The sequence below is a fragment of the Canis lupus genome, chromosome 1, assembly GCF_048164855.1.
Source record: "Canis lupus baileyi chromosome 1, mCanLup2.hap1, whole genome shotgun sequence".
Taxonomy (NCBI): domain Eukaryota; kingdom Metazoa; phylum Chordata; class Mammalia; order Carnivora; family Canidae; genus Canis; species Canis lupus.
The window spans coordinates 104,294,684-104,322,667 of NC_132838.1; the positions used below are offsets into that span (position 1 = coordinate 104,294,684).

A 27,984-nucleotide genomic window follows, 5' to 3' on the forward strand; every position below is an offset into this window, starting at 1 on the left:
GCCTTTGGAGGAGACATTTTGCTTATTCCCCTAACCCCACCCCTGGGGAAACACCTCAGCTAATGAAAAACCACAATACTTCAAACTCCCAGTTTACTCCAGTGGACTTTTATTTTATTTATTTATTTGTTTGTTTATTTATTTATTTAAAATCCTAAAGAGAATTTTATTTATTTATTTTTTTAAAGATTTTATTTATTTATTCACAAGAGACAGAGAGAGGCAGAGACACAAGCAGAGGGAGAAGCAGGCCCCATGTAGGGAACCCAACGTGGAACTCAATCCTGGGTCTACAGGATCATGCCCTGGGCTGAAGGCAGCACTAAACCACTGAGCCATCCAGGCTGCCCCTCCAGTGGACTTTTAGCTTCATAACTTAACCTTTTCCTCCTTAAAATGTGTACCTCTCCTTTGTTTCTTTGTTTGCTTCTTCTTTTTTTTTTTTTTTTATTAAGTTCTTGTTTATTTATTCATGAGAGACAGAGAGAGGCAGAGACACAGACAGAGGGCGAAGCAGGCTTCATTTGGGGAGCCTGATGCAGGACTCCATCCCCAGACCCTGGAATCACGACCCTAGCTGAAGGCAGATGCTCAATCACTGAGCCTACCTCTGGCGTCCCCTTCTCTTTTGTTTCTTGGAATTACCCACAGTTTTGTCTTATCTTGTGTGTCCTGGGTTGCAACATAAAGCCATCTTCTGCTGGTAAAATAACTGGTAGTTTTTGTTTTTAAGAGTAACATTCAACTGTCTTAAAATTCTAAAATATAGCACAAATAATAAATGAAACAATTTCAATGAAGTACAACACTAAGAAGTAACAGCTATTTTATTGGCTCTATGTGTGTTTATCCTCAAAGTGTGATTAAATGAAAGAAGCAGTATCATCCATAAATAAATTTACAAGCTTTATGCCATTGAAAATATTTTTAAATTTTGGGACACCTGGGTGGTCCAGTCAGTTAGGTGTCTGACTTTGGCTCAGGTCATGATCTCTGGGTCCTGGGATCAAACCCTACTTCCAGTTCCCTGCTTAGCAGCAGGAAGTCTGCTTGTTCTTCTCCCTCTGCCCCTTCTCCTGCTTATGCTCTCTCTCTCTTTCTCTCAAATAAATAAATAAAATCTTTTAAAAATATATTTAGGACAGCCCGGGTGGCTCAGCAGTTTAGTGCCGCCTTCAGCCCAAGGCGTGATCCTGGAGACCCAGGATTGAGTCCCACGGTGGGCTCCCTGCATGGAGCCTGCTTCTCCCTCTGCCTGTGTCTCTGCCTCTCTCTCTGTCTCTGTGTCTCTCATGAATAAATAAAATCTTTAAAATATATATATATATTTAATTTCAGTCCACTATGACAATTTTCTACTCTAGCACTTTCAATGTGTATATAATAATTTTTTAAAATATGAAACTGTGCTAAAAATGTAAAAGGTAAAAAAAAAAATAAAAAAAATAAAAAATAAAAATAAAAAATAAAAATGTAAAAGGTATTAGTGCAGCAGAACCAAATGAGGGTTTGTGTACCTGATGTGTGGCCAGCCAATTACTGCAACTGTGGTTTTTTTATTGGTGTGGTGCTTCCCAGGAGAAGGGGGAGCTGATGCCCAGAACTTCTGATCATCCCAGTTGCTTGCAAGTGAGGTTTTTTTCTTTTTTTCTTATCTATCTATCTATCTTTCTGTCATCTATCTATCTATCTATCTATCTATCTATCTATCTATCTATCTATTGCAACCGAGGTTTTTTAAGGGCAAAATTTGGACGAGGGGTCCCCTAAGAAGGTGGATGTCATTGATTGGAGGTCCATGGGGTCACATTAGCAAAGGCCTCCCGAAAAGGTGGGTGTACATAAGGTCATGTTAGCAGATGTTATGTAAGAGCTCCCGGTGCTGCCTTGCCTGGCACTCCAGAGTCTATTTCATCTCAATAGACTCTGAGTCTGAAAAACACCTTTATTCTTTATGTTAGAGATTCTGCTAGATGGCTCTTGTGATTATATCTTTAAGGTCATGCTGATTGGGCAGCCCGGGTGGCTCAGTGGTTTAGCACCGCCTTCAGCCCAGGGCATGATCCTGGAGACCCTGGATTGAGTCCCACATTGGGCTCCCTGCATGGAGCCTGCTTCTCCCTCTGCCTATGTCTCTGTCTCTCTTGCTCTGTGTCTCTCATGAATAAAAAAATAAAATTTAAAAAAAGAAAAAAGTCATGCTGATTAACCATTTGTAAGCTAGTGGGGTTGCATTCCTATTTCTTGAGCCTACATGTATGTGTTCTTTGGTCAGTTCAGCTGTGCCTGGTGGGCAATATAATCACTAGTGTTTATTCTGTTATCTGAACTGACAAAGATAGATGGTGGCCTCAAATGTCCTCTTTTTTTTTTTTTTCATCATTAGTCATTTGTGAGGGACAAGGGTAATGACCACATTAACAGACATTCCCTAGTACCAGCTTGAGAGCTCATTCTTCACAAAGCTATTATTTTGAAACTCTCATGCACAGTCTTAGAACAGCATCTTCCTCTCCACTTTGTACCAAGATAAATTAGGAAGATAATTAACAAAAATGTCAATCTAAATGGAAAAAATATTTTTAATATGTACTGTACACCTTAAGGAATCCAGGAGAAGAGGCTGTTGAGTTTAATAATTTTTACAACGTTGATCTAATTCCATGGGGAATCTATAAAAATAGGCAACTGTTCCCAATTTGACCCTGTGACTCTGGAATTCGATGTGCGTCTGTGCCCTGAGCCGTTTCAACATGCCTATCTATAAACTGTCAACCTTTATGCAGAAGTGCATATGTTATTAATAGCATCTAGATATTTTACTATCATTAGTTTAGAGTGAGTCTGAGTAGATCACTGTACACAACAAAAAGATAACAATTTGGGCAGCCCGGGTGGCTCAGCGGTTTAGCGCCACCTTCAGTCCAGGACATGATCCTGGAGACCCAGGATCAAGTCCCACGTCAGGCTCCCCTCATGGAGCCTGCTTCTCCCTCTGCCTGTGTCTCTGCCTCTCTCTCTCTCTCTGTGTCTCTCATGAATAAATAAATGAAATCTTTTTTTTTTTTTAAAGGTAACAATTTGTACGGTAAAAGGGCTGATGGCATAGCTATAAACATTAAAATTGGGATCCCTGGGTGGCGCAGCGGTTTAGCACCTGCCCTTGGCCCAGGGCTCAATCCTGGAGACCCGGGATTGAATCCCATGTCGGGCTCCCGGTGCATGGAGCCTGCTTCTCCCTCTGCCTATGTCTCTGCCTCTCTCTCTCTCTCTCTCTATCATAAATAAATAAAAATTAAAAAAAATAAAATTGATTTAAGCAAAGAATTTCTAGAAGTAAACCACTTAGCTAGCATTTTTTTTTTTTTTTTTTTTTTTTTTTTTTAGCTAGCATTTCTTTAAGCCTGGGTGTTGGGCCATCCAAGGCTGATATTGGGTTCTCTATATGGTCACTCACCCGCAATGAAGGTACAACATTCTGTGTATGTACTGCCAGAAGTCCCTCCTTGTGATGCTATCAATATATCTGAAGTCATCTTTTCTTTTTAAAGATTTTATTTATTTATTCATGAGAGACACAGAGAGAGAGGCAGAGACACAGGCAGAGGGAGAAGCAGGCTCCAGGCAGGAAGCCTGATGTGGGACTTGATCCCAGGACTCTGGGATCACACCCTGAGCCAAAAGCAGATGCTCAACCTTTGAGCCACTCAGGCGTCCCTGTCCGAAGTCATCTTATTTTGAAAAACAGCTTTTCTCACTTGTGGGATTTCTGAGTTTATCAAAGAAATTGCAGGATTAAGACATAGGTAAATGGTTGAAAGAAATTATAAACCCAGTGTCTGAGTCCTGAATGCCATCAATGGGAAGATTTCTAGACGTCAGGCCTCTTCAGATGGAGTGAGTACAGGCAGTGGCTGCCTGAGACATTTTCCTGGTCTGTAGTTGGAATGTCTGTGTGAGTTTTCTGAGTGGTCCATATAGAAACAGACAAGAAGACTGTAGATACAGGTCATTGTGGCAATTTCTCTGAGGTAGACCTGGTGTCTTCTAGCTTCAGTTTGCAGGAATAAAAGGGCAGTTCTAGTTCTCAGTGACTTCAAGTCAAGAGAATGGAGAAAATTAGAAACTTTATTTTGAAGAGTCATAGACAGATACTCAAAGAAATCAGAATTCAGGATCCAGCCAAGTTTTATAGGCAAACAATAGGTATTTAGAAATAACTCATCCAACGGGTACTTGGGTGGCTTAGTGGTTTAAGCAGCCCACTCTTGATTTTGGCTCAGGTCATGATCTCAGGGTCATGGGATGGACCCCCTTGTGGGCTCCAAGCTCAGCAGGGAGTCTGCTTGAAGATTTGATTTCCCTCTCCTTTTGCTCTTTCTCCTGCTTATGCATGTTCTCTCTCTCTCTCTCTCTCTCAAATAAATAAATAAATCTAAAGAAAAATAAAATAGGGGAGCCTGAGTGGCTCAGTTAGTTAAGTGTGTGCCTTTGGCTCAGGTCATGATCCCAGGGTCCTGAGATTGAAGCCCATATTGAGCTCCCTGTTCCAGGGGAGCCTGCCTCTCTCTCTCCCTCTGCCTGCTGCTCCCCCTGCTGTGCTCTCTCTTTCTCTCTGTCAAATAAATAAACAAAATCTTAAAAAAAATATATATATATATAAATCCTTAATGAGAACTAGAGTCTAGCATCCATAAAGATGTAGTGCTAAAATACAATTTTTCTCTCTAATATTATCCTCATTTTTACCAAAGATAGTCAAATTAAGACTAATTTTCTTAAAAAAAAAAAGACTAATTTTCTTGTAAAATAAGCCGGTTTTTTTGTTTGTTTGTTTGTTTGTTTGTTTGTTTTAAAGACCTTATTTTTTCATGAGAGACACACACAGAGAGAAAGAGAGGCAGAGACACAGGCAGAGGGAGAAGCAGCCTCTATGCAGGGAGCCGGACATTGGACTCCATCCCAGGTTTCCAGGATCAGGCCCTGGGCTGAAGGCAACGCTAAACCGCTGAGCCACCTGGGTTGCCCTAAGCCTGTTTTGACAAACCTGGCCTAATAATTTATGTGAGTGCAGCAAGAATGGTGACTGATTATATAGGTTCTTTTTAAAATCTGCTTTTTTGGAATTCTTTGTAAGAAATTTCAGATTGAGGGGCACCTGGTGGCTCAGTGGTTGAGCATTTGCCTTTGGCTCAGGTCGTGGTCCTGGGGTCCTGGGATAGAGTCCCATATCAGGCTCCCCACAGGGAGCCTGTGTCTCTCTCTGCCTATGTCTCTGCCTTTCTCTCCATTTATTTCATGAATTTTAAAACAAAAAATTCTAAAAAAGAAATTTAAGATTGAACCTTTAGCAGACTTTTTAGGTTAAGAAGCAAAGCCAATTATCTTCCATCAGACTCACTTCTCTTCTTGAGGTCACCCAAATATCTTGAGGTGCTTTAGCCTGCCAGGAAGTGACCTTCTTTACTCACCTAGTAAGGCTCTGAGAAAGCCTGTAAGCAAAGTACCAGGCCACTTATTGCAAGGGGCTTTATTGGCCCTGATGGCGTTCAGAAAAGCCCCCACTCCTTGAATGTGCCTCTTTGGCATTTAGATTATTTTGAGCTGAAGGCACTTAAGACCCTGCAGGTTCAGGAGAAATTTTGTCCCTTCCTTAACCACACAGAAGAATCTAAATTGGAGGTCTTTTCTGGAATAAGAGTTATTAACATAGGTAAAGTGTATCTGAGTGACCCATCTAGTGAGTGAAACATCTAATTACCAAACATCTGCTCTTCTTATCACTCTGTGAAGTACATTCTTTCCTCTGAAATCCCAGATGCCTACTCCTTTCTCCTTAGGTCAAAATAAAATATATACCTCGTTTTGCTTGACTGCCTAGAATTTCCATGTCTATGTGGATTCTCCTTACATATGTCTATTACATTTGATTTTCTCCTGCTAATCTATCTCATGTCCATTTGATTCCCAGTCCAGGTAGAAGGACTTTTGAGGGGACAGGAAATCTTGCTCCCCAACAACTGGCATAGCTGGCAGGATGTCTTTAATTTGCTAAAGACTGCTTGCCACCAGACAATGCTGCATCTGACAGATCTAGATCCTGGCACATCTGCCATTCAGCCTGCAGAAGTTAAGATTTCTCACCATGTCAGCCTTCCAGAATTGCTACCTGTGGATTCTGATGTAGCAAGAGTGTTGGGAGTTCTTTTTCATTTTTTCTAGATTTAGATTTAGCCAATGAAAATATTTGTGGAACTAGGTCCTTGGGACTTGGCAACTCTTCTGTTAAATTTGGTAGAGTAGTTAATTACTGATCCATTTTCCTCTTGGGGATGTCTTTGTTTTCTTTTGTCTGTATCTTTTTTTGTTTGTTTCAAAGATTTGTCTGTTTGTTTGTTTATTCTTGAGAAGGCAGCCGGGTGGCTCAGCGGTTTAGCGCCACCTGCAGCCCAGGGCATGATCCTGGAGACCCGGAATCGAGTCCCACATCAGGCTCCCTGCATGGAGCCTGCTTCTCCCTCCGCCTGTGTCTCTGCCTCTCTCTCTCTCTCTGAATGAATAAAAAATTTTTCTTTAATCTATTTATTCATGAGAGACACACAGAGACATAGGCAGAGGGAGAAGCAGGCTCCTTGCGGGGAACCGATGTGGGACTTGATCCCAGGACTCCGGGATCATGCCCTGACCCAAAGGCAGATGCCCAACCGCTGAGCCACCCAGACTTTCCCCTTTGTCTGTATCTTTACATTGCTTATTGTTTGTTCTTAAGGGACATCTTTGAAGCCAAAGTCACAAAATTGATAGGCACATATCTAGTACTTAAAAGGTGTTAGAGAATACACCACATTAGAAGATTCCTGTGATAAATTAGTCACAGAATGCATTAGATTGTCATTAGGTCACCTGCCAACCTCAAGAAAATTTCCATGCAATAACGGGTAAAATAACACACAGTTCCCAGCCCCATGGCTCATGCCTCATAAGGTATTGGTTTGACTGCAAGAGACCCAAGGCTTAGATAAAGCTGTCAAACTTTTCCTTTTGTCTTGCTCTATCTCCTAAGAGCTTGGCTTTGCACCAATGAGAGTATCCTCTTTATTTTCCATCATCCAGATGATATGCTTACTGGGGTACTCTATGGTGACCAGTTAAATCCAAGCCTCTCTCTCTTTGTCTGGCTGTGCCAGCTCTCAGAGGTGTTTGCCAGGAGACATTCTAGCCTGTATGAACTTCTGTCATCTCTCTCTTTTTTTTAAAGATTTTATTTATTTATGCATGAGAGACACACACACACAGAGGCAGAGACACAGGCAGAGGGAGAAGCAGGCTTCATGCAGGGAGCCCGACGTGGGTCTCGATCCTGGGTCCCCAGGATTACACCCTGGGTTGGAGGCAGTGCTAAACCGTTGAGCCACCCGCCCAGGCTGCCCTTTTTTTTTTTTTTTTTTATGTTTATTTATTTATTCATGAGAGACACAGAGAGAAAGAGAGAGAGAGACGCAGAGACACAAGCAGAGGGAGAAGCAGGCTCCATGCAGGGAGCCCGACGTGACTTGATCCCAGGTCTCCAGGATCACGCCCTGGGCTGAAGGTGGCGCTCAACCGCTGAGCCACCTGGGTGTCCCTGAATTAAGAATTCTAATACATGGGGGAGATTCCTGGGTGCCTCAGCGGTTGAGCGCCTGCCTTCGGCCCAGGGTGTGATCTTGGAGTCCCGAGATCGAAACCCACATCGGGGTCCCTGCTTGGAGCCTGCTTCTCCCTCTGCCTGTGATTCTGCCTCTCTCTCTCTGTATGTCTCTCATGAATAAATACATAAAATATTAAAAAAAAAAAAGAGTGGTTCTTTAAAGAAGAAAAGAATTAGGACAAAATCTGAATGTAAAAAAGAAAGTTGTAGGTTTATTGTAGGTTTATGTTGAAAGAATCCTTGGAGGGATGCCTGGTGGTTCAGCAGTTGAGCGTCTGCCTTCAGCTCAGGGCATGATCCCGGGATGTGTCCCACATCCGGCTCCTTGTGGGAAGCTTGCTTCTCCTTCTGCCTGTATCTCTGCCTCTCTCTCTCTGACTCTCATGAATAAATAGAATATTTTTAAATAAAATAAATAAATCTTTAAAAAAAAAGAAAGAAGCCTTGGAAAGAATTTTATATGTGGTCAGGATTGCGTGTCTTCTCCCTCATAAGCTGAAACCAGGTACAACTGGGAGTGGCAGGTTAATTCTCTATTCTAGAGCTTCCATCCTTAACAACAGTGATTGGACACTCATCCTCAACACAATTCCAGCATCCCAGAATTGCTGATGAAGAGACAGCCACCTGGCAGTGAACAGAAAGCAAAGAAGAGAAAGTTAGAGCCCAGACTCTATTTCAGGGAGACAGGTGATGGATCGGGTATGCTGTTTTGTGGGAAGAGCTTTCAGAGAGTCACCAATGGGGTGATCTTCCCCCTCTATGTGCCGCAGTTTCTCCCAGCAGTAGTCTAGAACTGCCCTGGGGACTTGAAGCACTGAACCATCTGTCTTTATGTGTATATCCACTGGTAATCCAGAAATCAATCATGGGGGATTTCCCTATGAGACCACTGGCATCAAGGAATAACCTCAGAGACACTTTCTCTCAGTTCTCAGTCACCTAAAAACACCTTTTTGAGGGAAGGAGCAAGTGTTGCTTTTCTTTGGAGTTGAGTGACTCTCCTCCCAACTAACAGCCTTAAAATTGTCCAGAAGTCAGAGTAAAGAAAGTTTGCAGTTATAGTGAAGGTGAAGCCCCAGAGCCAGTTAAAGTAGCACAAAGGGAGTGGGGGGGTGACGTCCTGGAGTTGTCGGAGTTCTAGGCTGGGAAACAGATGAGTGAGCCCTGGTGCAAGCTTCTGGGGCTCACTGCTCTGCCTTGGGATTCCCAGAGGAACCAGATACTCAGGGTGGCAGAGAAAACTGAAGTAATTCGAAGCTCAAAGGGCAAAGCAAGTGGGAAATAAGAACAGGTTCCCAGGCTAGTTCTTCCAGTTTTCCTTCTTCCCTTAGGGAATAGACCATCACACAGAAAAGCACAGAGACAGAAATTATACTGCTGTTAAAGCAACTCTGTTTCCCAGGCGGGTAACTTACCAGCTCCCAAAAGTCAAACTGCTGCACAGAGTCAATTTTGGGGTTTCACTCGCTGTTCCTCTGAATGTCCCTTTGTGCTCGCCAAGATGATGTGGGTAGGTTGGGTCCAAGGACCTAGAGTGGGTCCTGCAGGACCAGCCAAGAGTGGTCATTATCCTGGCCACACACAGGACAGAAATCAAATATGAGCCAGCAGGAGGTGAGAGCAGAGTTTACTGAAGGTATAGGGGGACTGTCTGCAGGTAACAGACTGTGAGACTCAGAAAGGAAAGGAGAGAGTCTCATCTTTTCTTAGGGCCTAGGGATTTTTTTTTAAATTGAAGATTTTTATTTATTTATTCATGAGAGACAGAGAGAGAGAGAGGCAGAGAACAGGCAGAGGGAGAAGCAGAGACCCCATGGGGAGCCCAATGCAGGACTTGATCCCAGGACTCTGGGATCATGCCCTGAGCCAAAGGCAGATGCTCAACCACTGAGCCACCCAGGTGCCCCAGGGCCTATGGATTTTATTGAGGATTGTGGTCTGCTACATATGTCCTCTCTGGCATCCAGGAACTAGTTAGGACAAGGCTAAGAGCCCAGGTGTTCCCCATAACAGGGGGGCTTGGTATCCAGGTATTTAGCTTCGGTGGTCTCAAATATGTACATGATGACTTCCTCTGGTCACTTAATAGGTGTTACCTATTTACGGAATCATTAGCTAAGAACTTATTAGCTCCTTGTCTCATACAAGGAAGACATACCTTATTTGTTCTATGGAGCACATGTAAAGTGGGGGTGCAGGTCCTAGCAAAAATAGAAGCAGGAAAAGGAGCAAAAAGCAGATTTTTACGAGTCCTTTAGTTTCCCTGTCTGAATGCTACTTTTTCTATCTCATTGACCAGAACACTGTGATATGGCCACTTGAAGCAAACATATATGTCTTGGGGCACCTGGGTGGCTCAGTTACTTACATGTCTGCCTTTAGTTCAGATCATGGTCTCAGGGTCCTGGGATCCCAGCCCCATATCAGGCTCCTTGCTTAGTGGGAAGTCTGCTTCTCCCTCTGCCCCTCCCTCGGTTTCTGCTGTCTGTCTCTCAAATAAATAAATAATATCTTTAAATATATAGATATGTATATGTCTATTCTGGAGGTGGACGTGTGAGAACATCATCAGTAATGACTGCGTTTACCCATACTGTTTCACGCACCTGACACAATGGTCAGATGAGAGGAGATGAGTTTTTGGCTTGCTAATCCTCCCACATTATGAGCAGAGAGAGTTAGGGATCCCCAGCAAAAGAGAAAGGAGTCGTTTTAAGTCCGCAGCTATTTTCTGTGGTCTATGCCTTCCAGCTCTGCTTGCCTTAGCATACTTCCTAGAATGTGTCAGAATTACAGACCAATGCAAAAACCTCAGTAGTTCAGGATTTTACTTTTATTTTTTATTTTTTCAAAGATTTTATTTATTTATTCATGAGAGACACACAGAGAGAGTCAGAGACACAGGCAGAGGGAGAAGCAGCCCCCTGGGGAGAACCTGATGCAGGACTCAATTCCAGGACTCCAGGATCAGACCTGATCCAAAGGCAGATGCTCAACCACTGAGCCACCCTGATGCCCCAGTAGTTCAAGATTTTAAAGGAAACAAAGGGAATGAGAAAACTAACAGTCTGGCCAAACCAGACTGCATAGAGACAATAAATCAGTGGCACAAATTACTAGTGCTGTTTCAAAAGTAACCAAGGCTCTGCTTTCCTTTCATTATACAAGGAGACCAAAGCCCCGTCCCATTTGCACAGGCTCTGAGAGATGGCTCATCAGCCCTTCCCCTAGTCCGACAGTTACCTCTGCTTCATTATCATGTGAACATTTTAGGAGGAGGACAAGCCTCAGGAACAGAACTTAGGATGCCTCTCTACGGGGCACCAGTGTAACCTGATGCCTGACTTCTCAAGGGATGACAATAATTCTGAATATTCATCCTAACCTTAAATAAAGGAAATCCAATCGCTCCTGCTCAGGTAGTCCTGGTTTTGGAAGTTATTCTTAAGGATATTTTTATTTGCTGCAAATAAATCTTCCTTTCTGTGACAACTCTGCCTGGTGTAGCCTGTACTCTACCTGTAACTCACCAAAGGAGCAAACTCACTTTAGTTTGGTTACATCTCAATTGGCAGGTGCTCACGTTTTGCTGAAACCTGAAAGCTGATATACGGTAGCAAAGAGCTCTATGTTGTGGTTCCTAAATTCTGTCTTATTAAATCCTGGGCGGGGGCTCGACTCGCAGTTTAGCGCCGCCTTCAGCCCAGGGTGTGGTCCTGGAGACCCAAGGTCAAGCCCCAGGTCCGGCTTCCTGCATGGAGCCTGTTTCTCCCTCTGCCTGTGTTTCTGCGTCTCTCTCTCTCTCTCCCTCTCTCTCTCTCTCTCTTTCTCTCTCTCCCCCGCTGTGTGTCTCTCATGAATAAATAAATAAAATCTAAAAACAAAAAAAAATCCTGGGCTTTAAGAGCCAACCCATTCAGCACCTTGTTTCCTATTTCTGAACATCCTATACTTGCTCAAGAAGTTTTATTTTTTAAAAAGATTTTATTTATTTATTTGAGAGAGTGACAGAGCAAGCACGAACCAGGTGGTGGGGAGATGGGCAGAGGGAGAGGGAGAAGCAGATTCTCCTCTGAGCAGGGAGCTGATTCAGGGCTTGATCCCAGGACCCTGGGATCATGACCTGAGCCGAAGGCAGATGCTTAACCACCTGAGCCACTCAGGTGCCCTGCTCAAGAAGTTTCAAAAAGTAAAATACAGGGCAGCCCGGGTGGTTCAGTGGTTTGGTGCCTGCCTTCAGCCCAGGGTGTGATCCTGGAGACCTAGAATCGAGTCCCACATTGGGCTCCCTGCGTGGAGCCTGCTTCTCTCTCTGCCTGTGTCTGTGCCTCTCTCTCTCTCTCTGTGCGTCTCTCTCATGAGTAAATAAAGAAAATCTTAAAAAAAAAAAAATAGTAGGGATCCCTGGGTGGCCCAGCGGTTTAGCACCTGCCTTTGGCCCAGGGCGCGATCCTGGAGACCCGGGATCGAATCCCACGTCGGGCTCCCGGTGCATGGAGCCTGCTTCTCCCTCTGCCTATGTCTCTGCCTCTCTCTCGCTCTGTGTGTGACTATCATAAATAAATAAAAATTAAAAAAAAAAAGTAAAATACAGGGGTGCCTGGGTGGCTTAATTGATTAAGCATCTCTGCCTTAGGCTCAGGTCATGTTCCCAGGGTCCTCCCTGCTCAGCCAGGAGTCTGCTTCTCCCTCTCCCTCTGCCCCTCCACCTGCTTGTGCTCTCTGTCTCTCTCTCAAATAAAAATAAATAAAGTACAAATATACATTGTTTTTTTTAAATTTTTTATTTATTTATGATAGTCACAAAGAGAGAGCGAGAGAGAGGCAGAGACATAGGCAGACGGAGAAGCAGGCTCCATGCACGGGGAGCCCAACGTGGGATTCGATCCCGGGTCTCCAGGATCGCGCCCCGGGCCAAAGGCAGGCGCTAAACCGCTGCATCACCCAGGGATCCCTACAAATATACATTGTAAAATGATTAACATAGCCCTCACTTCACATAGCTAAGATTTATGTGTGTGGTGAGAACACTTCAGATGCTCTCTTCTAGCAAATCTCAAGTATACAATACTCTACTATTAATTATAGCCATAATTATGTGTATTAGACCATTAGCATAGCTCAGGAAATGAAGAGGTAAGACCTTGGGCATTGCTATGGATAAGTGCTCGGTCCCGGGGAATCCCTAAGGCGCTGGACAAAGTGAAAGGATAGCTCCTGGCTGGTTTTGCCAACACCTGTTGCTGAAACAACTCATATAAACTCATCACAAGAGAAGTTAAGAACTCAAGAGATAAGGGATTGGGAGAGTGAAAGGGAGAAACTTATTTTGGGGACAGGAGGTAGACTCAAGCCTTTAACAACAGACCTCTCGGCCAATAGGATAGAAGCCTAGTGTTTTACAGGGAGAGGTTCAGGGGGGGTTCACACAAGAGAGCAGGCAGGGAGCACATGACTGTGCATGGTGGTTGGTATGTGTTCAGTGCACCGTAATAAGCAGAGAAGGAGCAGAGAAGTGGATGAGATCTTGTAAGCATTCAGTTGCTATCAGGGCTTTTTTGGCCTGGCGATTGGAATATCCTGGTCATTTCAAAACATCTTCATCAATGCCTAAATAAAGTGTGATAAGAAGTAAGAGGGGATCCCTGGGTGGCGCAGTGGTTTGGCGCCTGCCTTTGGCCCAGAGCGCGATCCTGGAGACCCGGGATCGAATCCCACGTCGGGCTCCCGGTGCATGGAGCCTGCTTCTCCCTCTGCCTGTGTCTCTGCCTCTCTCTCTCTCTCTCTGTGACTATCATGAATAAATAAATAAAATCTTTAAAAAAAAAAAAAAAAGAAGTAAGAATAGTGGGTTTCAGAGCATGAGTTAAGCGGTCTTCTTGTCTATTTCTGGTTTTTACTGCTAAGGTCTGTAGTTGAGCAAAAGCACTAGCTGATAGACCTCCAATAATTATTTATCCTGCCTAAGTGAAATTTTTTAAAGATGTTATTTATTCATGAGAGACACACAGAGAGAGGTAGAGACATAGGCAGAGACAAAAGCTCCCATGGGGAACCTGATGTGGAACTTAATCCCAGGACCCCAGGATCATGACCTGAGCCAAAGATGGTCAACACTGAGCCACCCAGGCATCCTCTAAATTAATCTTTATACCGTTTGATTTTAATCTTCACATTTAAGATTTTAACTTTCTATGGATTCCACATATACGTGATTGTATTCAGAATTGTTTTTTTCCTGTGTGTGGCTTTTTTTTTTTTTTAAGATTTTATTTATTTATTCATGAGAGACACAGAGAGAGAGGCAGAGACACAGGCAGAGGGAGGAGAAGCAGGCTCCATGCAAGGAGCCTGATGTGGGACTGGAACCCAGGAATCCGGGATCATTCCCTGAGCCAAACGCAGACGCTCAACCGCTGAGCCAAGTATCCCTTGTGTGTGGCTTATTTAACTTAACAAAATGTCCTCCGAGTACATCATGTTGCTGCAAATGGAAAGATTTCCTTCACTTTTGAAGCTAAAATACACACACACACACACACACACACACACACATTACTTTTTTCTTTTCTTGAGCAAAGCCCAATACAGGGATTGTACTCACAACACTGAGGTCAAGAGTTGGATACTTAAGCAACTGAGCCATCCAGACAACCCACAAGTTACTTTTTCTTTATTCAGTTGGGAGAGAATATGTGATTTCAAGATTAATCACTTTGCTTGTGGATTGTTTTGAGCTGAAGGCAATTAAGATCCAGCAGACTCAGGTAATGTTATTTTGCCTCTCATTTAACTTCCAAAAGAAATTAGATACGGGACCTCAATCACAAAGAGAGCTAATATTAGAGATAATTTTTAAAAAAGATTTTTACTTTTATTTGAGAGAAAGTGAAGGAGCACAACAAGCAGAGGGAGAGGGAGAAGTAGGCTGCCCACTGAGTGGGGAGCCTAAAAGGGGCTTGATCCTACAACCCTGGGACCACTACCCAAGGCAAAGGCAGCCACTTAACCAACTGAGCCACCCAGGCACCCCTAGAAATAATTTTTTTATGAGAAAGATTTGCCTGCCTATTGTGGAAAATATTTGCCAACATTTGCTCTTTCCTTTTTCTTGTGACTATACTTCCCCCTTTTTGAAATTCTAAATCCCTACTGGCTTCTCCTTAGGTCAGAATGGCCTATAAGCATCATTTGCTTGTCTGTGAGCCTAATATCTTTGGAGTTCTTTTTTTTTTTAATTTTTTTTATTATTATTTATGATAGTCACAGAGAGAAAGAGAGAGGCAGAGACATAGGCAGAGGGAGAAGCAGGCTCCATGCACCGAGAGCCTGATGTGGGATTCGATCCCGGGTCTCCAGGATCGCGTCCTGGGCCAAAGGCAGGCGCTTAACCGCTGCGCCACCCAGAGATCCCTATCTTTGGAGTTCTTATAATGAAGAAATTAAATTTGTTCTTTCTCCGGTGAATAATCTGTCTTATGTTGGTTTAATTATTAGACCAGCCAAAGAATCCAGAAGGGAGAAGAGTTTTCCTGTCCTATGCATTCATCCCAATCACTAGGACAACTGTAGTAAGACCACTTCATATTTTATAATGAGAAACCACATACTATTACCTAGAATGGCTAACATAAAGGAAAAAATGATAATATCAAATTTCAGTGGATACTATGAGCAGTTAGAATTCTTATATATTGCTGATGGGAGTGTAAAAAGTGTATTCACTGTAGAAAACTGACAGTTACTGGGCAGCCTGAGTGGCCCAGGGGTTTAGAACCACCTTCATCCCAGGGCGTGATCCTGGAGACTCAGGATGGAGTCCCACGTCAGGCTCCCTGCATGGAGCCTGCTTCTCCCCCTGCCTGTGTCTCTGCCTCTCTCTCTCTGTGTCTCTCATGAATAAATAAATAAAATCTTAAAAAAAAAAGAAAACTGACAGTTACTTATGAAAATAAACATTTGCCTACTAAAGGGTGATGTAGGAAATATACTAGAGATCAGAGCCCATGGCCAAGAAAGAATTCTTAAACCATCTTCAGTGCAGAAAGGTGGTTTTATTACTCACCATTTAAAAAAAAATTTTTTTTATTTATTCATGAGATACACAGAGAGAGGCAGAAACATAGGCAGAGGGAGAGGCAGGCTCCCTGCAAGGAGCTGGTTGTGGGACTCTATCCCTGTTGCAAGGATCACGCCCTGAGCCAAAGGCAGACACTCAACTGCTGAGCCACCCAGGCATCCCACTCACCATTTTTATAAATGAGACAGGACCTTTGGGCAGAAAGAGCTGCGCTGGGGTCATGAGAAGTGACCCATTATACACTTTCAAGTGGGGAGGCGGTTAGTGATAATGTAGTTCCCTAAGGAATTCTGGAAGTAAGATTTCCAGGACCTTGAGGGATGAGCTATTGTTAAGTAAAGATAATTTATTATGTCTAAAAAGATCTTAGTCATGAGACCTTTCAGGTATACATCAGTGGGTCATATGCTTGGAGGAGGATTGCCAACATATATCTTAGGGGTAGAGATAATGGAAGTTTCCAAAATAATTTTTATATGTTAAAGTAGACTTACAGGCTCCTGTGGGAGTGGAAGGCGATTGGGATAATGTTAAGCTAAGGTTGCCATTCCCTTAGCAAAGTATTAACATCAAGGAAGCCCAGCTCCCAGAGGAAGGTCACTCTACCTGTTTTAAGGACTTGTCAAAGGGCTGTAGGAAGTAAGGACATTTATTTATTATTTTTTTCTCTTGCTTTTGCTTTCACATCAAGGGGAACGTTTATCGCAAAGTATGTCTCTTTGGCACAAGGATTATTTTAGACTGGTTATTTTAAAGATACAGCAGATAAAGGAAAAACTCTGAAACCTGAAATTGAAGTTTTGGTTTCCTTTTGTAAGGGACATTTGTATTTATAAAGTCCCCTACACAGTTCCCTACCCAGCTCCCTCTGTGTAGCAGAAAGAGGGAGAATGTGTCAATCTCCAGAAACACTGATCAGTGGAGAAGGCATGGATTTAAATCTGGACAATAACCATACCCATGGTTACTGCTTTGCCTGGTCACCTCCCAAATGCTTGCCAATACGGCAATCAAGTGTGGAGTTTCAAAAAGGATCACTGTGATGCGGGAGAACTAGGTTCTTGTTTCACGGAGTTGAAGAGTGAATCTTGAGGATGAAAGAGAGTGAGTAAAGTGATATAAATTTGTTTATTTATAAAGATTTTATTTATTTACTCATGAGAGACACAGAGAGAGAGGCAGAGGGAGAAGTAGGCTCCATGCAGGGAGCCCAACGGGAGACTGGATCATCGGGGTCTCCAGAATCACGCCCTGGGCCAAAGGCGGCGCCAACCGCTGAGCCACCTGGGCTGCCCAAGTGATATAAATTTATTAAGCAAGGATACAGAGAAAACTCTCAGGAGTGAGAGGGGTCTCAACAGCGTTGCCACTGAGGGCTTTTTTGGCTGGCCTTTTATAGAAAACCTGACTAGGAAGCTGATGGCCTCGAGATCTCTTGTGACATCTTGAGTGAATGAAAATGACTGTTTTGAGTCTGGTGATTACTTGATAGCAGTCAAAGGAAGGTACTCCCTAGCATTTTGGAGCCAAGGACCAGATTTACTTATCTGTGTTTTTGTTGCTTCTCAGTGTCCTTGGAGCTTATGGGAGCCTGACTGTGGGGCCTTTCCCTTATCTTTCCCTGCTTAGTCCTATCTGTCCCTAACTCAATTGTTAGAGCCTTCCTCCTTAGATTCTATCAATTGGCGTGGGTGGAAACAACAGTGTTGTTTTAAAGAAGTGTTCCAAGTGAGGCACCTGGGTGGCTCAGTGTTGAGCATCTGCCTCCAGATAGGGAGCCTGCTTTTGTCCCTGCCTGTGTCTCTGCCTCTCTCTCTGGGTGTCTCTCATGAATAAATACAATCTTAAAAACAACAACAACAACAAACCAAACCAAAGAAAGCATTTCCAGGTGGCCTGGGGAGACCCTGGGCCCTCCATGCAGCCCATCCCAAATATATTGCTCCGGTGTCCCCATCTTGTCACCGTAAGAATTCAGGGACGCACACAGGTCAGCAAATGAGTGACACAAACAGGAAAGTTTTCTAAAACAAAGTACACTTTCAAGATGTGACAGCAGGAGACCCCCAGAGAGAGCGGGAGCCGGGAGCTGCGGGTTTCTGCGCGTGACTGACTGTTGTCGAGGAGGGGGCTGGACCGCGTACGACCCGGGGTGGGAATTTCTCGCAAGCCGCGTTTCCGCGCCTTTTCTTCCTTATTTGGTCGGGCGCTTCCGGTCATGGCGGCCGCCATCTTGGGCCCGGCTGGTTTGATCTGGCTCCTGGCGGCGCGCTGCCGGGCGGGCACCTGACGTCCGTCCTGGGCGGCCGCCGTCGTCTGTCTGCGCTGGTCCAGGTGTCCGGGGAGAGCGGCGCCGCCCGCCCGCCTGCCCCCCCGCCCCGGATAGAAACCGACCCGCGGGCACTCAGGGATCGGCGTCCAAGAGGAGCTCATTGTTCTGAGCGGCTCCTGACACAAAGGACCAGGAAGTGGGGCCTTTTCTGCATTTCGCCGTCCTGCCTGCAGGCGAGCAGGTTACGGGGTAAGAGGCTCTGTCGGTGGCTCCGAGGGCATTTTCTCCTGAGGCGGCTGTGATTGCTCCACGAATCTCCTCTGAGGAAGAAGTCCAGGGAATGAGGTGAAAGGAGAAGAAATGGCCAGTTCCCAGGTGAGCCTCGCGTCCCACATCACAGGCCGTGTCATCTTTGTCTCCTGAAATTCCGAGCGTTTCCAAGTTGCCAATGCTGATTGCTCTCGTTCTGATGATGTTCCTGTCTTAGGAGTGTATTCATCTTTTTAAAAAAAATCCTTTTTCAAAAAAGGATACTGAGGGTCCCAGTCCCTGAGGCATTGGACTCTTGATTTTGGCTCCGGTTGCGATCTCAGGGTGCTGAGATGGAGCTCGGAATGGGGCTTCTCGCTCATTGGGGAGTCTGCTTCTCTCCTCCTCCCTCTCCCTCTGCACCCTCCCCCCTCCCAGCTCGCGAGCACGCACTCTCTTTCTCGCTCTAAAATAAAGACCATCCTTTTTTTTAAAAGATTACTTTAATTTAGCTCCTAGAAAGAATATAGTATTCTAGGAGCTAAATTAGCGAGTACACGCACGCACTCTCTCCCTCTCTCTAAAATAAAATAAATAATACCTTGTTTTTTAAATTTAAAGAATACTTCTATTTAGCTCTTAGAATACTTTCCTACATTCCAGAGCCCTCTTTCCCTTCCCTCCAACCTGCCTTCCAGTAGAACATATGAACAATTGTGAGTTTGAATTAATGTCTTGCATCTATCAGAAATGTTCCCTCTTGCATCTATCAGAAATGTTCCCTCTGGGACAGATCCACAAGGGAAAGCACTGAATCAAAGATGTCTGTTGTGTGGATGTGGTCGATTCCTGGGATATCGGCCAAGGGGAACATTTCATGGTTAGGTCCCATCTGGATACTTTGATGGCTGTATGTATACCGGGATTAAGAAAATGTGCAAATAAACAGGATGGATGCGCCCCAGATAACTCGGAAAGGTCTGGAAAAGACAGCTTTGCTGTTTAGAATGTGAAAGATGCTCAATTTAAAATACACTAGAAGGGCACCTGGGTGGCTCAGTCGGTTAAGTGACTGGCTGTTGATTTCAGCTCCTGTCGTGATCTCAAGGTCCTGGGATTCAGCCCAGTGTCTGGCTCCCACGCTAAGCGGGGAGTCTGCTTGATATTCTTTGCCTCGGCCCCTCTCCCTACTCGCACTTCCTCTCCCTCTCTCTTAAATCTTTAAAAAAAATAAAAATCTACACTAGACATTACAGGACATAGGCGTTACATGTGGCTTGTAATTTGTATAAACCCACCGTTTTCTCATAATTAGGTTCATATTTTGATTTACATTTGGGGGCCACAAGAACACAGCAGGGATAATGTGTCTTATGTGCTGCAGGAACTGATAACAATTTGCTTCTTTACAGCTGATGTTAACTTTTACTTGGTTTTGTGCGCTCTCTGCCAGATTTCCTCCTGTGTAATGTGAATATGCCTCTCATTCATGAAGATTGGATGGATTTACTGAAAGATATGCAGAAGCCTTCACATTCAAACTGGGAACTCCTGAGTTTATTTTTGCATGTAGTTTCCAGTGGAAAATGAAGGCTCTCTCTTCTGTGTACGGGAGATACTTCTGGGAGTGGTGGTTGTAAATAATTCAGGCTGTTGTCCTGCAGGTTTCTGTTTTACTCTACACTCATATCTCAGACATACTCATATTTTCAGGAAAAAAACAAAAACAAAAACCAAGAATCACATAATTAACATGTTCAAGCATCTTAATATTCTCAAATCTAACACAGAGCATCAATGATTTTTGAAAGAGAATTCTCAGTGAAATACTAGACTCAGAAATGTTAGCGGTTTTCTTTTTCCTCCAATTTTTATTTAAATTCTAGTTAGTTAACGTATATATAGTGTATAGCTGTTTTCTTTATACCATTCTGTTTGTCTTTATAGTGTGATTAAAAGATAGAAGCATCATCATCCACATGTGGATTTATAAGTTTATTGCCAATGAAAATGTTTAAGTTACCATGACGTTTTATGCTATCACTTTTAATGTGTGTATAAGTGCTTTTTTACATGTGTGGATGTGTGCATAAAATGTAAAAGGTAGATCACTTTTGTGTCAGTGCCTTGTTTCCATCACTCTTCTCAGATTGCAGCAGGGTTGTCTGTAAATTGTCCTGGCTGTCATTTTAGATCGACTGTAGGTCAGACAACCCAGATTAAAAGCTAATCCCTTCCATGTACTGGATGTTTGTCACAATTGTCAAAATATTCTCATAAAAAGAATAATATGTTTATAGATTCTTATTATTTATTTGTGCCTTAATTTGTGAAAAATCATTAGAGTGCTACCTAATAACCAGTAAACGCTCAAAAAGTATTGTGCCATTCTTGCTGTTATTATTAATATTTTTTTAAAGATTTCATCCATTTATTCATGAGAGACACCGAGAGAGGTAGAAACACAGGCAGAGGGAGAAGCAGGCTCCATGCAGGGAGCCCGCCGTGGGACTCCTCCCCAGTCTCCAGGATCACACCCTGGGCTGAAGGCGATGCTAAACCACTGAGCCACTGGGGGCTTGCCCCATTCTTGCTCTTATAGTAGAATCTGTAAGGCTATAAAATGCCTTCAGTTACAAGTCCTCCAAGAATTCATAGAGTTATACCTCTTTGTTATTAAGAAAAAATGTATCCGTTGGCCCTTAGGCTACCACCTCCATTTGAAATACAGACTCGAATCCCACTCCTGAAGTCTGGAACACAATCTGCATTTTCACAAGATGTCCAAAGCACTTGGACATTTCACAACAGTGAAATTCTAACTCACAGTGGAATCTATTAGGTACATTTGTAACCCACCAAAACTTTCCCTTTTTTTTTTTTTTTCTTTAAGATTTTATTTATTTATTCATGATAGAGAGAGAGAGAGGCAGAGACACAGGAGGAGGGAGAAGCAGGCTCTACGCTGGGAGCCCGACGTGGGACTTGATCCCAGGACTCCAGGATCGCGCCTGGGCCAAAGGCAGGCGCTAAACCGCTGAGCCACCCAGGGATCCCCACCAAAGCTTTCTTTTTTTTTTTTTTTTTTTTTTTTTTTAATTTTTATTTATTTATGATAGTCACACACAGAGAGAGAGAGAGGCAGAGACATAGGCAGAGGGAGAAGCAGGCTCCATGCACCGGGAGCCCGACGTGGGATTCGATCCCGGGTCTCCAGGATCGCGCCCTGGGCCAAAGGCAGGCGCCAAACCGCTGCGCCACCCAGGGATCCCCCACCAAAGCTTTCCATGTAAGAAATAGACACAACTGGGGATCCCTGGGTGGCTCAGCGGTTTAGCGCCTGCCTTTGGCCCAGGGCGCGATCCTGGAGTCCTGGGATCAAGTCCCACGTCGGGCTCCCAGCGTGGAGCCTGCTTCTCCCTCCTCCTGTGTCTCTGCCTCTCTCTCTCTCTCTCTCTGTCTATCATAAGTAAATAAATCTAGAAAAAAAATCTTAAAAAAAGAAATAGACACAACTATACTGTATGATAGAAATGCAGTACTCAGAAATGTGTATGCCTGTGTTGATGCCTTCATTTGACAAGTTATCTTAGCTAAACAAAGTATTTATAATGGTTTTGTGGATCATATGCCATTCTCTTACCTCAGAGTTAGAGAATACACTAGAACACATTAGTGTGTTAAAAAATATCTTATGGAAACAGTAGGAAACACTGAAGCTAGAATCAGTTCTCAACATAACTGAAAGAACATGAGTTCACTTTTTGGTGAGTCACAGATAGAAAGCACACCAAGTAAAGTTGTGACACAAAGGAAATTTTATTTGCAGCAAATAGATTGTTGAGAATAACTTCCAAAGCCTTGACTCCCCAAACAAGGGTGAGTGGGTTCCTTATATTTTATTTAATTTTTAAAAAGATTTTATTTATTTATTCATGAGAGACACAGGCAGAGGCAGAAGCAGGCTCTATGCAGGGAGCTTGATGTGGGACACTCTCCTGGGTCCCCAGGATCATACCCTGGGCCGAAGGCGGCGCTAAACCTCTGAGCCATCTAGAATGCCCCAACTCTTGATTTTAGCTCAGGTCCTGATTTCAGGGTCGTGGTGAGCTCAGGATCCGGCTCCCATGCTCATTGGGGAGTCTGCTTGAGTTTCTTTACTGCTCCTCCTCTTGCTCATGCTCTCTCTCCCTAAAATAAATAAATAATTAAAAAAACCCCAAAATACACAAAAACAAATAAAATGAACTAGACATTACAGGACATGGATGCTACATTTGGCTTGTAATTTGTATAAATCCACTGTATTCTGGTAAGGTATCAAGCTCTGCACTCCACACAGTCTCCTTGATATTCTCCCTCTGTCCTGTCCACACTCCTGCTCACTCCTTTCTTGCGCTCTCTGTCTCTCTCAAATAAATAAAATCATTTTTTTTTCACTCCGAGCCCCAAATAAAATCATTTTTAAAAAGATTTTATTATTTATTCATGAGAGAGACAGAGAGAGAGAGGCAGAGACATAGGCAGAGGGAGAAGCAGGCTCCATGCAGGGAGACTCGATCCCGAGTCTCCAGGATCAGGCCCTGTGCTGAAGGTGGCAGTAAACACTGAGCCACCCGGGCTGCCCCTATTTTGCCATGTATTAACAATAAGCTGGGATCCCTGGGTGGCGCAGTGGTTTAGCGCCTGCCTTTGGACCAGGGCGTGATCCTGGAGACCCGGGATCGAATCCCACGTCGGGCTCCCGGTGCATGGAGCCTGCTTCTCCCTCTGCCTGTGTCTCTGCCTCTCTCTCTCTTGTGTGTGACTATCATAAATAAATAAAAATTAAAAAAAACAAAAACAATAAGCCGTGATATTTATTACTCAACAGTCTTAGAGGGAATGATTGAGTCTGTTAAGGAGGGCCTGGCAGCAAACAATAAGGCCAAAGATACGAGAGCAGCAGAATTAGTATCATACAGAGATTATTGTGGTTTAAATTTGAGAGCCCTTATGCACTGAGGCTCTTTTAATCCTGTGAATTTCTCCAACAGAAGTTTCATGGCAGTGAGTGGCTCACAGGAGTATTTGTTGTTATCTGGTGCTGGTGGCATCTCCCCCTGGGCCTCTGTGTAGATACATGTCTATTTTACTCTAGTGTGGTGGATTCAAGGTAGGACTCCCTCTAATTTGAAGGAAGAGCGTGTGGTTAGTAGTACTGGGTGGGGCCTTGTCCAAATAGGGTAGAGTTGATCCTGGGGTGACCCATTTTTCTAAGTTTTGAGGTATATCAGTCCTCAGTTTGATTTGGGTGAAGCTCAATTTCAGGGTAGAGGGAGGAAAAATTTCCATATTTGTTGAGTGTATCCATCACCTGTCGGAGATTAATTATATGCTTAATGGCCTGAGAAATCTGTGGGTATGGAGGTGAGAAAGAGCATTTTGGAAAGGCCCCCCATAAGTCATCACAAATGGGCTGAGATTTTAGTTTGCCCTGTGGGGCAGCTGTCATTCTGGTGAGAGCTATTGTAGTAACTTTAACCGGTGTTCCTGTTTCCTGGCACAACTTTGCCAGAGTCTATTTAAGGGTTCTGCTTGCCCATTCTGTCTTCCCAGAAGATGGAGTCTCCAGGCAGAGTGTCACTTCCACTTGACACTTCAGGCCATGGCTCAGAAATGACTTTTGAATATAAAGATTGACCCATTGTCATTCTGGATTGACCTTGGCAACTGAAATTGAGGAGCTTTCTCCTTTACTAAGGTGCTTGTTACTTTGTTAGTTGTTTGTCCTTCCAAAGGCCTCTGTGCATCCATCCAGTGAATGTATCTACAAACACCAAAAGGTATTCGAACGCTCCAGGGGCATTGGCATTATAGTAAAGTCTGTTTACCAGTCCTTCCCTGGCATTGCCCGCTGGATTTGAGTTGCTCTCACTAGAGGGGTACCAGAGGTCTGGTTTGTATTTTATTAGTCTACAGTGGGCACATTGGTTTATTATTTTCTGAATAATTTCCTTCATCACTGGGGTGCTCATAGTCTTTAGTAGCCATAGGTATAAAGCTCCCTTATAATGGATGAGTCAGGTACACTCTTCAGGAGTCTACAGGCAGCCTTCATAGGTACCCAGATTCTCAGGTTATTCACCATTCATCTCCTGACTGTCGGGGATCACAGGTAGCCCAATTTTACAGCAGCCTCTTTTAGCTCATCGTGGTAGTATGATGGAGCGCGCTTATATAGTGGTAAGTGGGAGTGGCAAATGCAAAGTCTCCCCAGACTTGGCAGCTCTATTTGCCCCTGCATCTGCCAAACTTAAAACCTCCATTCCCTCTGATTTCTTTTTTTGATGGCCTCTACAGTGAACCACAGCCAGTTGTTTAGGCTTATGTGTGGCTGCTAACAGCCTGGGGATTTCCTTGCCATATTTAATTTCTCCATGTTTGCATTTAGCAGTCTTCTCTCAACAAAAATGTAATCCTACTCATCATTACCTTTCTTAACAAAAACATATCTTACTTTCCTTGCATATAGAATTGCTTTACTTATCATTTCTAGCAATCTGAGTTACATGTATCAGAATTTTAATGTTTAGAAAATTTAATTTCCAGGAAAAGATAATAACCAATTGAACTGTTAACACCAGAATTCTTTAGATTGGCAAATTTATGAACGTGTGACATGTGTCATAATTTCCACGATTGTGGTTTTTAAATGGTATAACTTTTTTTTATTTTAAAGATTTTATTCATTTATTCATCACACACGTGCAGAGACACAGGCAGAGGGAGAAGCAGGCTTCATGCAGGCGGCCTTACATGGGACACATCCTGGGTCTACAGAATCAGGCCCTGGGCTGAAGGCGGCGCTAAACTGCTGAGTCACCCGGGCTGCCCAATAGTATAACCTTTTAATAAAGCATAAAACATTTCCTTACGGACCGAATTTATCTTTAGTTTTTCTGTAATAAAAACAGATAAACCTCATGTTTAGTAATCAGTGTTTCAGTATTGTTATTTGGAAAATGTTTAGATATCTTATCATTTAATTTAGCAAAACTTTAAAGTGATAAGTTATCAAAGATTTTGGAAGCTTTTAAAAATTTACCTATAAGCTTTTTTATTTATTGAACTTATTTACTCTTTTAACAATAATAAATACCCATGAAAATTTTACGGGACAGATAAAAAATTAACCATCATTTTAAGTTCTTTTTGGTGACAAATTGTAACAGATATAATTAATTCAGGTAGGTTGAAGGGTATCTATTATATTTGATGTTGATAATTCCAAAAGACATGTCTATTTTAATTACGTGAACAAATTTAAACTTTAATCTACAAAAATGATCCTATATATATGGATGTGAAAAAATTTGTGTTACCTTAGATTTTTGTGAATTTTAGAATCCCCCTCCCCCGCTTTAACTGTTTTTAAACCAGCTAAATAGAGCTCTTACCTGTTCGAAGTACATGCTTCCAGTGACCCAGGGGGTTCCTGCCTCCTTTTTCTGGGGTTGTAAGGAAAGGAGGAAGTGCTCTAGGACTAAGCAGCTAGGGGTAGAGATTTAAACTGGGAACAACAGGGCAGCCCAGGTGGCTCAGCGGTGTAGCACCGCCTTCAGCCCAGGGTGTGATCCTGGAGATCTGGGATCGAGTCCCACGTTGGGCTCCCCGCATGGAGCCTGCTTCTCCCACTGCCTGTGTCTCTCATGAATAAATAAATAAAATCTTAAAAACAAACAAACAAACTGGGAACAACAAACCAAACAGTCAGGTAGGATGGAGATTTCAACCTCACAGACTAGTCTCCATTAGGTCACTCCCATTTTGCTAGGTTAGATCATCCAATGCCTATGAAAGACTGGGTACTGTAATCTGTCACCAGGGATGTCTAGACTCAAGTGAGTATTCAATTCTCCCATTCTGACCATTATGCTGACTTGCCCAGACTCTGGGAGACCACTCTCGTTTACCTCAAAGCTGTGCCACATACCTTGTGTAACTTATTCCAACAGAAATCCTTCTAAGAGTAGTTTTAGTGGCTGCTGGATATCAGGTGATGTCAGAACACCAGGCTGGCAGTCACAGGTGTGAAGAGTGAGAGCGTCTCCCTCCCCCAAGGAATCTGCCTGCAGGCCCAGTAACTTGAACAAGTTAGCCAGGGTGAGCTTGTGGTACCCACTGCTGCATCTGTTGGAAGCCAGGGAACAGAGGCCAGAACCTGAGAAGGACACCTGTCCCATCTGGATCACCAAATTTGTAACAGAACTAAAGTGAATTTGCTCTTTGATGAGTCACAGAAACTACACAGTGGGGTTGTCAGACAAAGGAAAATTTATTTACAGCAAATAAGGGGATCACTGAGTATAACTTCCAAAGCTAAGACCCCCAGAGCAAGAGTGAATGGGTTCCTTTTATTTAGGCTTAGAATGAATATTTAGAAAGAGGAGCCTTGTCATCTTATGTAGAGGTGGTGGGCATACGGTCATGCATCTGGCTTAAGGAAACCATTCTATGCATACTTTGTTATATATATGAGGTTTGTACTCCTGGGGGAAGGATTTAGTATTATAATGAGATAAAGGTAACTGTACGTCACTCTAAGGGTCACTGTATGTGCATCTGCACAGGTTGAATTGGCAGTTAAGCCCAAACTGATCTGGGTGGTCTGGCTACTGGAGCATTTAGTCAGGGCAGTATTTACTGCTTGTACCGTTGTTTTTGTTTCCATCATGGGAGACTATGTCCCTGGGTTTTTTGTTTTGTTTTGTTTTGTTTTGCCTGAATTTTAAGATAAGCTGGAAGAAAGAGCTTAAGGAAAATTTGGTACAAAAGTAAGTGGGTGCTAGTAGGTGAGCAGTAAAAGTCAAGTCATGGGGTCTAGCTGGTGTTGCTAACTCCCTCTTTCATCTTAGGTACATTGTGAACTCTGCCTAAGGCCACTTGGTAACTGTGGTATTTATTGCAGGGACTGCTGACATTCAGGGATGTGACCATAGAATTCTCTCAGGAGGAGTGGGGATGCCTGAACCACACTCAGCGGGAATTGTACAGGGATGTGATGTTAGAGAACTATGGAAACCTTCTCTTCTTGGGTGAGGATAACTTCCTTCCAGACTTCCCAAACCACACTCAGGGTTTTGTTCCTTCCCTTGAAGACCATCTCTTGGAAGAGTCTTCTTTGCACGACTGGAATTCAGATCGCTGCATTAAGGGAAGTAAGTAGGGGGTTATAGGTGGAGAGAAAAATCTTCACGATGTGTCCTTTTAGGCTTTATTTCCCCTTCCTTAAAGCAACATCATTACTTCTGTAGATTAGTGGCAGTTCTAGACATCAAGAGGCATAAAATGATACTCCTTACATCTTAAACTCCAATTTCCACTCCTTATTATTACATGTAGTACTTGCAAGTGGAACCCAAGATCTGAACATTGGAAATCCTTCCTGTGTGTAAAAGGGCTGTTGGACAACAGCTTTTGGGAAGTCATTTTCTAGAATTCTAAAATGTCCTCCCTTCTCTACTGAGCATAATACTGGATTGAAAATTAGAATCTTTAGCAATACTCATTCCTTTTTTCTAATAAACAGGTCTTGTTGTGTCAAAGCCAGACCTGATCATCTTTTTGGAGCAAAAGAGGGAGCTCTGGGATGTGAAGGGAAAGGAGACAGTAGCCTTCCATCCAGGTAGGTGGGAATGAATGAAGCAG

General features: G+C 43.4%; 2 protein-coding genes and 1 long non-coding RNA gene across 4 annotated transcripts in view; all 3 read left to right on the forward strand.

The window, feature by feature from the left end:
• LOC140600401 (uncharacterized) overlaps positions 1-27,984 on the forward strand; it is an 87,698-nt gene that overhangs the window by 11,034 nt on the left and 48,680 nt on the right. The window lies entirely within an intron of this gene.
• Positions 18,278-27,984, forward strand: part of LOC140600334 (uncharacterized) — a 51,303-nt gene continuing 41,596 nt past the window's right edge. The window contains exon 1 of one of the 2 annotated variants that reach the window (XM_072768542.1): positions 18,278-18,420. The gene's annotated coding sequence lies outside the window, so the exon portion shown is untranslated. The remainder of the gene's footprint in view (positions 18,421-27,984) is intronic. The other variant, XM_072768553.1, reaches the window with a different exon arrangement.
• Positions 18,281-27,975, forward strand: LOC140600364 (KRAB domain-containing protein 5-like). Its single transcript, XM_072768619.1, has 3 exons — positions 18,281-18,420; positions 27,245-27,371; positions 27,866-27,975. Exons 1-3 carry the CDS (start codon positions 18,406-18,408, stop codon positions 27,973-27,975), a joined length of 252 nt encoding a protein of 83 aa, XP_072624720.1. The 5' UTR covers positions 18,281-18,405.